The sequence below is a fragment of the Microtus oregoni genome, unplaced genomic scaffold (assembly GCF_018167655.1).
Source record: "Microtus oregoni isolate MIOR12 unplaced genomic scaffold, Mior012 000017F_ref0000208, whole genome shotgun sequence".
NCBI classification, from domain to species: domain Eukaryota; kingdom Metazoa; phylum Chordata; class Mammalia; order Rodentia; family Cricetidae; genus Microtus; species Microtus oregoni.
This window is the reverse complement of record NW_024543076.1, coordinates 3,958,226-3,970,461: the sequence shown is the minus strand read 5'-3', so window position 1 is coordinate 3,970,461 and position 12,236 is coordinate 3,958,226. Positions and strand designations below refer to the sequence as shown.

Sequence of the window (12,236 nt, the reverse complement as noted above, 5' to 3'; positions counted from 1 at the left end):
AGAGAGCTTCCCCCAATAGCTTACAGTTAATATATTGTAATTACAGTATGTTAAATACATAAAAGATATTGGCAGCACCATAGCTTTTCTGCCTCACTGTGTTCAGGAATAATTTGGTAAAAGTAGGTATCCAATATATATGCACCCACCATATCTCAACATTTATACTCATGTTTTTAATTGTATATAATATAAATTATCTTAGTCTCGTGGAAAAGCAGTTTAACTTATGTTTTCTCTGTGTTCACCCTTCACCCCATGATTTCTCACATCTGTAGAGCAACTTCAGCCTCTCAGGGAACTCCTACTGCTTCAGAAAAGGGACTCCACATATCCCTCCTCCCTTGGATTTTTTTTTTATTTTGAAAGGGATAATAGGAGAGAGTTCAACAGGATTCTCATTTATTTGATTCCTTTTTCTTGTCTGGCACACTGTTACTGCTCAAATTTAACAAGTTAGCTATATTTGAAAATATTTTTAAGAGTCTCTCTCTCTCAAAGAAGATTGAGGATACAGTTTTTGGTTAGAGACACTCACATTATAACAGTTTAGTGACTTAGTGATACAAGAAAAATCTGATTCACAAGATTATCAGAAGGAAGATTTCAAATTTATTTAGCAGGAAGGACAGTTAGTTTGGTTTAGTCATCAAAATAAAATGTGGTCTACTGGATACCCTGTATTATGCTTGAATTTCCACTGGGAATGCAACACTCCGCTGTCCCTTTTTGCTGTTTAACTTAAGCTGCAGTGAGCACTAAGAGAACAGCCGTGGGGCTGAGCAGCTTATTTTTTTTTTTTAATCTATTCATTTTATACTTTCAGACAGATTTTTCCCTGGGGTGAAACAAAGGTTAACTGAAATTTCCTCTGTTGTGTACCTGAACGAATCAGCAGTTCGGGGAGGAAATCCCATTGATGGGCCAAGAGAGTGACAGGCTCTATTTAAAGAATTCCCCCGACTGTGTGGTAGACCAGCCATGCCATGAATTTAACTGTTCCTGTGGTCCCCATCCTTGTACCCACCAAAAAGAGAGGGAGAGAGAGAGAGAAAGCGACTTTGTTCTGCTAACGTTGCCCTAAGCTTTGAAAACCATGAGCCATTGAGTTTTGTGAATTCAAGTTAGACAGCAACAGAGGCCAAAGCTCTGGGGACAATATCTGAAAGGGAGTACACAAAACAGGTAGAAGCTGTTTAACTGTTTATTCTCTGTGTGTGCACACTAGTACCATGTTTACACGCACCAGTACCATACTTTATACTTTCTTGTGTTCACCCTAGTTTTATATATATATCAGCATGGCTTTGTTAAATATTTCTAAGTGCATGACAAACAGGGTTTTCATTTGTGCGGTGTTCTGTTCCACGAAATATTTTGCTTTTAACAATATAAAAATGTACATATAAGAAATGAGAGTAAACACAATGTGAGTCTAAGTAATTTTTTTAAATGTTTATATTAGCCTGTAGAAACTTTATTTTCGGGGTAGCTCATGTATTTTGTATTTTTCCTGTTTAGTGGAAACTGCTTTAAATATGAAAAGATGGTATCTTAAGTTGGATTAAACATCCTTAATTCATGTGTATTTAACCTCAGGACTTGTGAGCCTTGTTGAAAAAAACAGCTTTAAACCCTGCCTAGTTGGCCTTGCTGCAAACGGATTATAAATAGACATTGTCTTTTCTGAAGTGGAAGTTAGTATGTGTTCCCAGGGGGCATGAACTGAATATCTGACAAATATTTCACATGTATTTCTATGCACAAAATTAAAATATAATTCAAAATATTTTCATTGTGATTTGAAGGTTCTGTTGTCAGATTTTTCTTACATGTGCCATCTGGTGTGAATGGGAACTTAAAGAGATTTAAAAGATACTAAAATTAATAGAAAAAATTATCTCGATCTGGAGTGATTGATTGATTTTTGTCTGGGGACTTTGGGGAAGAGGATACTTTTTAAATTGGTTTGGGGGGATTCATCTTAGAGATTATGTGGTGGCTAGATTTCATGCTCATAGATAGGAAGAGAAAATCTCGAGAGAAAATGTTTAGTATACAATCATTCAATGTGTTTTGAAAAAGCTGTTGCTTCTTTGCACAATAATCTTGCCCCTCTTTTATTCTGAGATACTTAAAAATAGTTTCTCTTACTCTGTTTTGTGATCTTTTCTTTTTTTGTACTTTTTCTTTTACATTTTGGTGTGATTGTCAGTAGGCTATAGCACTGTAAGAAAAAGGCTGGTAGTAGTAGATCTGTCTATTTCCTGTGCTCCAGAAAGGGCTACATTGCTCTTTTTGAATGCTATTCAAAAGAGAAATTGTATTTACTCTCATATTTTAGCAAGTTATAAACTGAGCACACAGTTGTCATGGCTACTCATGGAAGATCTGTAAAGATCGGTACAGGACCAGCTGCATGACTCAGCAGGTGAAGGCACCTACTGTCAGGCCCAGGACTCATATGGAGAGAGGGAACGAACTCCTACAAGTCACCCTTGGACCTATATCCACATATGTATGCCCCCCAAAATTAATAAATATATAAAATAAAATTTTTAATTAAATTGACAAGATTTTAGAAGTCATTTGGTTCTCCAAAAATTATTAAATAGTATTTGTGGAACCGCTGCTGGACATTAATCAAGTGATAAGAGTTGTAAGAGAATAAGATGGAACTTGTCTCTGCCCCATGCAAGCTGATGTGATGGTTCACCCTGAAGAACCACAGCTGCAAGTGTTGTTTTTACAACACCTGTCAGAGTTATCTCATTAGAAGACTGGCATTGCACCTGACACACCATTCAGCTCCACATCTAGTACAATTCTACTTTCAAGGTAGCATTGTGCTCACATTAGACTTGAATGTGCTATGTGATAAAAAGATAATCTTGTAGCGGTGAATGTCAGCAACTTGTATTTTGGTTTGGTTTTGGGTTTTTTTTTGAGACAAGATTTCCCTGTGTAACAATTCTCAGTGTCCTGGAACTCATTTTATAGACAAAGGTTGCCTCAAACTCACAGAGACCCACCTGCCTCTGCCTCCTAAGTGCTGGGATTAAAGCATGAGCCACCACTGCCCAGTGCAACTTGTGTTTTTATGTATTGTGTCCCATTTCAATTTTGACTTTCTACTTGGGAGAGGGTCTGTTAGTGGGGATTTGAAAAGGCTTCTTCTTTAGGTCTGTGCATATTTTCGTTGACCTGTTGTACAGTTATATAAAACATTTTACAGTTCTCTTTTGAACACAGTTTTAAATAATTTTAACGTCATACCTTTTGCTTACTTTCTGGCAATCTCAGCTTATGTAAGCATTAATTATTGTGGGCACATTGAATAAAGAACAAAGGCCTAAATCTATATATACACTGCCTACAAGGCTCTTCATAAATGTGTTCTCCTGTACCTCCTTGACTTTACCCTGCTCCCCACATTTACTCTATCTAGCCACACTGGGCGCTGCTATTTTGTAAACACTTGGCCATGGCACTTGCTACTGCTTGGAATGTTTTTTATCCATGAGTACATGTCTTGATTCTCTTATCTTCCATAAGTTTTGCTTGAATGCCATGAAACCTACTCTCTATTCTACATAAAATTGTAATCTGTACCCAGCATGCTTACTTTCTACTGCATGCTGGACTGTTCTTTTTCCAAAGCACTCATGACCCCATCGCATGCATCATTTGTGTATTACTTTTTGTTGTGTGTTGTTTTCCTCCCCCACTGGAGTATAGGGCTGCTTTCAAACTGTGTCATTGAGGATTACAGGCCTGAGTCACCACGCCCAGCTTGAATTTCTAAATAAGAATCACTTAGCCTGGTAGCTCACTAATGAAATCTTGGGGCATAAGAATTGGAGGGTATGTGATAACTGTTCTTATATCCTTTCCCTCTGGCAATAGACTTTTATATAACTGATAAACTTTGCAAGAACTCTTCGTAGCCCCAAGCACCTGCACTTATTTCCTCTTTCTTCTTCTTCCCCTATCTCTAAAAAAAGAAAAGTCAAATCCTCATTTATCTTTTACACATAATTTTAAATATAAGCTGTTTCTGGTAATTTTAATATGATTAAAAATAAGATGAACATTTTTCTTATAAATTCTTGTGTTAAAATTTCTTTTATTTATGCTATTACCAGTTATGTAGCACAAAATTAAAATGACTAAATTAGTTTTCTGCCTGATGTTAAAATGAAAAACCGTAAATATGAGGGGAAAACGAGAGAAAGAGAAAGCACACGCTTCTGCAGTTTGAGAAGAATGCAAGTGAATAAAATGGCTGAACCCTTAGGGATTTTAATGTGGCATTGTGTGTTTCTCAAAAGTTTCCGTTGCAGTAACAGATGCTGCTGATGAAGTTGGGAATCACAAGTTCACTTGTGGCTGTTTCTGTTGCTTATTAAAAGTGAGAAGATCCCAGGGGGGATCTGGTATAGTAGAGTTAGGCTCAGGAAAGGATATGACAAATAAATTATAGCAATTATCTATAAATGCACCATTATCTTACATTTTATGTAGATCCTAGGCCTGTCAGGGTATTCATTATTCAATAATAGTGATTTCAATTTTTTTTAGGTTCTTAAAGTTCCTCCTTAACCATAATAATACTGTCTTGCTAAACATTTACTATACATCAACAGCCAGTTAAATTATATAATAGCTTATGTGTCCCAGTTCAGAATAGTGCTTTTCATACAAGACTACATATATTTAAATGTGATTTCTTTTTGTTTCTACTTTCAATTTTGCAAGATGGTCAACAGATATGTAGATAAAAACAGAGGTAGTCGTAGTCCATATACAGCTTTGACATAGAAAGGGATAAATTACTTATTACTGTAACTCTTAATACAGGGCTATTAAATGCCCAGTAACCTAAAAGATGCAGGTAATGTGCTTTTATACTGCCATTGAAGGAGAAAAGACTAAAGGGAAATCAGTGGAGGTAGAAATGTTACTTAGTTTACATACTGACTAATTTTTTTAAAGACTTATTTTTTACTTTAGTTATGTGTAAATGTGAGTATGTGCATATGTGAGTGCAGATGCCCAGGGATCCAGAAGAGTAACACATCCTCTAAACCACTGAGTCATCTCACCAGCCCCTGAACATCAGTACCACTGATAACTCGGCAGTCATCCTTTGATGTTTGGAAGCTACAAAGAGAAACACCACAGTTTAAGTCCAGAATGTTACACAGTTGTGAGTGATCTTCTCTAATTGGATCAGTAACAGATGGCAGTTATTGATCCAAATACTAGATACCCAAATGTGGGGTGTCTTCAGATATTCTGGAGAATACATGTGTAAGCATACCTGCAGAGTATCATAGGATAGGGAAATTAATGAGTATAACTAAAGCAATGGGGCCAGAAAAAGGAAGAACTAAATCCTGGGCAGTGTTGTGTGATGCTGTGTTCTACCACTTGCCATGGCAGCAAGGGACCTTCCAGGAAGAATGTGTTCACATTTCTGTTTTAGTCCAATAACAGTGGAATAGGATGGAATTTGAGAGAATGAAGTGAAATTATTTTAATAATGTATGTCAGAAATTCAGTGGTCTAGAGCTAAAGTAATAGCATTAAAGCTATTTGAGACAGACAACTTAGGATCTGATGAGCAGTCTTATGCCAGCTAAGAGATAAGATTTAAGGGTTTCTACCTGGAAAACAGACTATGGCACAAGTTGTTGGGGTTGATGATATCAGGAGAAAACGAAAACTGTAGTTTTATATGTCTGATTATTTTTTTAATTCGTTTACAGTACTGAAGTTCATTAAGCCTGGTGCTGAGTACCTTGGCAAGCACTCCACCGCAGAGTCATCAGTAGTGAGGAAGAAAGAACTTTGAGTGTTAGGAACTTGAGTTACCTATAGAGATATACCCATAGAGATTTAGATTGCATAAGGAACTAAAGAAACAACCTATCTTGGAAGGACAGATTTGCTAGTTTCCATTATGGGCAGATTGGGAGAAAGAAGGCAAACATAGAGCAGACAAGATACTGAATTGGGGGAAGAGACCACAAAGGAAGATGAGACCAGAACAAGAAAAGTGAGTCATCAAAGAAAAGTAAGAAAAGGCATTAAATATCTATCTATTTATATTGACTTTGAGGACCTCAGACACAAGGATAATCAGAACAGGTAGGTTATAGAGGTAAGATTTGAGCTTGATAGGAATGAACAAAGAGGGGTAGTGTGGAAGTCATCCTGGGCTACATGTGGAGCTACATCCACAACCTGGGCCCACATGATGGAAGGAGATAACCAACTTTCACAAGTTGACCTCTGACCTTTACATAGAGATGTGTGTGCATGCATGTGTATATAAATGAATAAAAATTTAAAGAAGGAGGTAAAACTATCTTTACTTACAGGTGGTGGGATGTATATGTTGAAAATTGGCAGAAGCATACAACACAAACTTTTAAAACTTAAGTGATTGCATCAGATTTACACAATGTAATATGAATGTATAAAGTCAGTTATATTTTATAAACTTATAATCAAAAATTGGAAAAACTTTACCATGAAAACTTAAAGTAAACTAAGAGATCTATTCATTTATAAGGACCCTTGATATGACCTGTTCTGTAGATTCAACACAGTGTCAATCAAAATCCCAGCAAATGTTTTATAGAAATTTGCATGTTTATTCTAAAATTTATACCCAGAATAAAGGGCCTAGGATAGCCAAAACAGTCTTGAAAAAAATGAAAGTCAAGGGTGTGTGTGTGTGTGTATGTATATGTATATATATATATGTATATATATATGTGTGTGTGTGTGTATATATATATATATATATCCTTGCATTTCATTTTTTGTTGTTTTTGTTGTTGTTGTTTTGTTTGAGGCTTGAAATGTAGCCGTGGCTGCCCTGAAATTCACAAAGATCTGCCAGCTTTTGCTTTCCAAGTGCTAGGATTAATGGCATTCCCCACTATCCCCAGCCTTGCATTTTTTAAGAACAAAATTAAATCAACTTTGTGGAGTTGGGAGAATGGTTTAGTCAGCAGAGGTCTTGCTGTCCAAGCATAAGGACCCATGCGAGAACCTGGGTACAACATACATCTCAGTCCCTGCACTGGGGAATGGAGATGGGCAGACCCCAGCGTCTCCATGGTGGACTACTCTAGTCAAATTGGGGGCCCTCGGTTCAGTGGGAAACCTGGTGTTTAAAGAAGTACTGAGGAAAGCTGTTAAAGACACAAGATGATGCCTATACACATGCATTCACACCCAAAAGAAAAAAAATTAAACGAGTTTTATAATCAAGTAATTACAGGGAGTCATTAAATTTTAATGATAAATGTTGGTGATACACAGAGCAGCTCTGAAAATTGCAGTCCACCTGTTCCTTACCTGTGTCTTTCGAATGAAAGAATAATAATATGGTGGGATGAAGGAATGAAGCCACCGCTATTTAATATATTCTCACTCTCAGTACATGTATGCAGCCTCCAAACTCCACAAAGAAAATCAGCAGCAGTACAGCATCTCTGCTTTCCTATGGATTGGTCTTTTTGTAAAGCAGCCTCATGATTTTCTTAGTACAGGTATTTTATTTTAAAATATGTTCCTAGACACTTGCCCCTGGTAGGCCTGAAAACATGTAGATTACTGCATTTCTCTTCAAAATCCTTTTCAGAGAAGCGAGTCAAGCTTGATTTGTGTTTTTAAGATAGGTGAAAGTAGTAAGGTTGGATGGAGGAGGAAATCATAACTTGGCTTTTAGTCCTTTGTTGACACCTCCTTAGCTTCTGCATTAGTCATAGGTCCCTTCCTTGTCCGGAGAGGGACTAAAGGAATGGGAAGCATTTGCAAGTTTGTAAAAGGCCAATGCAAAGAAAAGAAAGTAGCTGACACAGGAAAATCCTGTCCTCCTCCAGTCTTACAGCTGTACTTTTAGGTTAATGCTTAGTGGTTTATGGATATTTGGAAGTTTGTGTTTTATTTTTGGTTTTTGTTTTGAGATAGAGTTTTACTGTGTGGCTGTGGCTAGCCTAAGCTCATTTATGCAGGATGTGTTGCAACAATCCTCCTTCTTCTGCCTTCTGCATAGATTATCCCACCCAGAAGTTTCTCGATATTTGACCTCATGTTTTTCTCCTTTATGTCATTGTTTTTTATATTGTAAATGACGTGCAAAATTCCTAACCTACGAAGTGAACTAGTTTTCAAGGTCTAGTGTTTTTAAAATGTTAAAGTGGAGGCCAGCAAGATGGAGAAACAAGTGAAGGTGTTTGTTTACAATAGTATAGATGGAGATAGTGGCCAGAGTTTATATACCAACTAACAGAAAGCCAAGTCTAAAAGGTTAAGACAAGATTCTGGGGTTTGTTCACAAAAAAAAGTTTTTACAATATCCTAGTGTTTGGGGGTCTCGAAACCTAAAAAGGGTGGTAGGTTCATTGAGACACATCTCTAGTTAAAGCTCTGCATGGTCAGGTAAAGAAATTGAAATGAGTTTCTTCCAGCATCTGCTGTTGGGTATTTGGGCCCTTTGCCTATCTTTTGTATTTGTATAGAGCTTGATATACAAAGCATTTTTCTACAGGTCTCATTTGATCCTACAGAAGATTGTGGGTAGGGAGAGCAAATACTATAAATACTATTATCCCATTTCACAGACAGAAACTATGGATGAGGCATAGAGTGGTCAACTAATGAGAGTCACACAGCTGTTAAGTAAACTGCAGAGTAGATGGCTCAGCTGGGTGAGAGTGCTGAGTGCATATCCTCAGCACCCGTGTGTAAAGTGGGCATGAGCACACATGTACCCATCACCTCAGCATTCTAGTAAGCAGTGACAGAGTTTGCTGCCAGACTAGTTAAAAGACACAAGCTCCAGGTTCAGTGAGAGCCACTGTCTCATGTGAGTAAGGTGGAGTGCTGGAGAATAGTGCACCCAACATCCTCTTCTCCCCTATGGATGTCTCCTCACATGTGCTGGTGCACAAAAAGACACACAAAAACCTGACTTGTGAAAGCTCACATGTGTCTCTAGTGGTAGAATGCTCGTGTGGCAGGCACAAAGTCCTGAGTTCAATCCCTGTCACCACAAAAATAATAATGTAACACTTTATGACTAGAGAGACGGCTCAGCAGTTACGAGCATGTGTTGCCCTTGCAGAGGACCAGAGTTCATTTCCCAGAACCCATATGGGGAGGCTCATAACCACCTATAACTCCTGGTCCAAGATGATCTGACACCCTCTTCTGGCCTCCGTGGGTACCCACACTCATGCACAGACATACAATTTTTAAAAAATAAAATAAGTCTGCAAATTAACATTTTAGACTTGCATAAGAATGTAAGATATTTAGCATTTTTCCGTTGTACCTTTAAGTTCCAGTTTGAGCACTAAGAAGTTGAAGAACCGTTATGTGTCTGTATGGTTTTAGGCACTAAGAGTAAGTAACATTTTTTTGTTTGTTTGTTTTATAGGAGAAAGTGATGCAAACTGGTTCATCATTGACAAAGACATCGAGGTAAAACCAGTTTTTTAAAAATTCTGAACAATAGTTTAATATTGTCCTTTGATCCATAGCTTTCCATTTGTTTTAATACAATAATTTTTGGAAAAGTAATAAGCTTTTAAAAAAAAACATGGTCCCAATAACTTAGAAGAGAAAGTGTGATTATTTTAGTATGTGTATGATTTAGTACGATTTAACTTGCCAGAAATTTAACTCAGCTTTGATTTTTGTTAGCTGATGGGTAGCTATAATAATTCTTTGATACATCCTTCTGCTTGTTTCTTCTTTGCCATGATAATTCGTTTTAGCCCCTATGGCTGCTACTACTAAACTCAACAGCGGAAATAACTGTTTCTTCAGTATAAGGAAATGGTCAGGCTATATTTAGAATGTGGCAGGTGCTTGTGTCAATTATTAGCCTTATTGTAGCAAATACTTAAAAATAAACTTTTAAAAAGTTGTTTTCAACTTGATGTCAAGTTTTAAGATATCTGTAGATTGGAGACAACTGTCAACCAGTTCAAGAGAATAACAGGTAAAAACTGAAGCTTTTTCAAAAATGGAATTTACTTATGTATGTATTTTTCTTTTTTTGAGACAGGGTTTCCTACATAGCCTAGGCTAGCCTCAAACTCGAGATCCTCCTGCCCCGGCCTCCCAAGTGTTGGGATTATAGTCATGAACCACCATGCCTGGCTTTAAAGATAGAATTCTGCCAAACAAAATAAGTGCATGGTTGGGATTTGCATATTCCTCTTTTTAGGTATTCCATATGATGTGTTATGCTCGTGTTCTTTCATAGATAATAGAATTTAACTAGAATATAAGACAGCTAGAATTGGGTCACTGTAGCAGAATGTACAAGGACTATAGTGGAAAAATATTATCTCATACTCTTAGAAAGTATGATTAGTTTTATAGGCAAAAGAAGTAGCCCTCAGCTTTTTAAAAGAAAAGTTATAAAAGTTGGTAGTTTTTGTTTTTTAATGTTTTAAAGCACAAAATCATAAAAATACCATTCCCTACCTAAAATTTTAAGCAAGTCTCTCATTCATCAATAAATGATATATATTTAGATATAGAAGTTAGCAACAACTAAGTGAAGCATAGCAGTATTCCTGCTAGACCTGACCCCCTAAGTGGAGAATAATAAATGGGAGGGAGTCGTGTGGGCAAGTGTAAAAGAAATAGGACTATCCTTGTCCCCACCTTTACAAGGTTGAGTCCACATCCAGGAGTTTGGTTGGACACAGGTGTCTGTCAATTCTTGTGTCTTACCAAAGTAATCGAACTGACCTAAAATACAATTCTTACTTGTTAATAGTTTTAAGAGGAAGAATAGGTAGGTTTCCTTAAACTGACTGAAGTAATTTTAATTCTTGATTTTTTTTTCCTCCTACTCTTAGGCCAAGATAGGCAATAGCAGATCATCTGGAAGATGGACCAACCGATACTATTCAGCTGACAAAAATGTCACATGTAGAAATTGTGATAAACGTGGCCATTTGTCAAAAAACTGCCCCTTACCACAAGTACGTGAAATGCATGATGCTTCTTTCTTGTTAAGATGGGACTGTTTGGCTTAGAAACCTTTGACTTAGACTCAGCTCTTGTTCAAGTGTGTTGGATTACAGGTGGCTCATGAACCTGGCACAGGGGTGAGCAGTAAGTGCAGCATCTGGAAACCCTGGGATCTCTTTCAGCTTCCCTATTATGAGGTGTGCCTAGAAGACTAAGCACAGTGATTCCCTTTCCTTTCAAAGCCATCTCCTCTTTAAGCAACATATTTCATTGTGGGATAATTCTCACTGTTTTCTTTTGTAAGTTTGTACTAACGCAAATTATGCAAAGCAAGTGCATCTACCTTTGGAGCACCACAGAACTGGAACTCTTGGATGTTGTGGCATGTAGTAGTAACCCGGTCACACGTTCCTTCCTTACCTAGTACCTTTCCTAAACAAGTCTTTGCAGGCTTACTTCTGCTTCTTTCTCTGTTCCTCCCATGGCTTAGTTTCCAGATGTCCTCATTCTGTTTTCCGAGATATTTCTGCTCTATGACTATTCCTCTGTAAGATAGATATGCTAAGTAGGTGCCAGCTGGGCATATATCCAGACCTAAGACTTTGGGGCAGCAACATACTGATAGCTGTGTTCAAGCTCTGAGTCCAGACATTTGTCTGATTTACAATTCTGCTCAAGGTTGGACCTTCACTGGATTTTGAGTTAGAAATGGGATTATATAGGAAAGGAGTAACCAATGTTCTACCATTTGAAACTGATACTAAAGAAAGTTTGTGTTTGTCTGCCACATAGAAAGTCCGGCCTTGTTGCCTCTGCTCGGAGAGAGGACACTTCCAGCATGCCTGTCCAGCCCGTTTCTGTTCAGACTGCTCTTTGCCCGTGCCTTCCATGCACAGATGTCTTGAAAAATCTCCCTGGAGAAAGCGATGTGGCCGATGTGATATGACAGGCCACTATGCTGACGTAAGTATCCTTAATGTAATTAATCTCTGCCGAGACTTTGGACAGTATACCAATTATACCAATTATAGCCATCACTAGTCTTCTTGAAAGAATGGCTGCTTTTGTTTGTTTGACACAGATTTTCTCCTGAAACTCAATCTGTAGACCAAGTTGGCCTCAAACTGTGAGAGCCACCTGTCTCTGCCTCCCAAGTGTTTGGATTAAAACTTCTAGGGAACCAGAGTTCAATTTCCAGCACCTACATGGCAACTCACAACTGT

At 37.6% G+C, this 12,236-nt stretch overlaps 1 protein-coding gene across 4 annotated transcripts in view; it reads left to right on the top strand.

Moving 5' to 3' along the window:
- Positions 1-12,236, top strand: part of Zcchc7 (zinc finger CCHC-type containing 7) — a 168,687-nt gene that overhangs the window by 117,681 nt on the left and 38,770 nt on the right. For all 4 annotated transcript variants that reach the window (XM_041667399.1, XM_041667401.1, XM_041667398.1 and 1 more), the window contains exons 3-5: positions 9,461-9,504; positions 10,899-11,024; positions 11,806-11,976. In XM_041667399.1, coding sequence (XP_041523333.1) covers positions 9,461-9,504; positions 10,899-11,024; positions 11,806-11,976 — 341 coding nt within the window. The remainder of the gene's footprint in view (positions 1-9,460; positions 9,505-10,898; positions 11,025-11,805; positions 11,977-12,236) is intronic.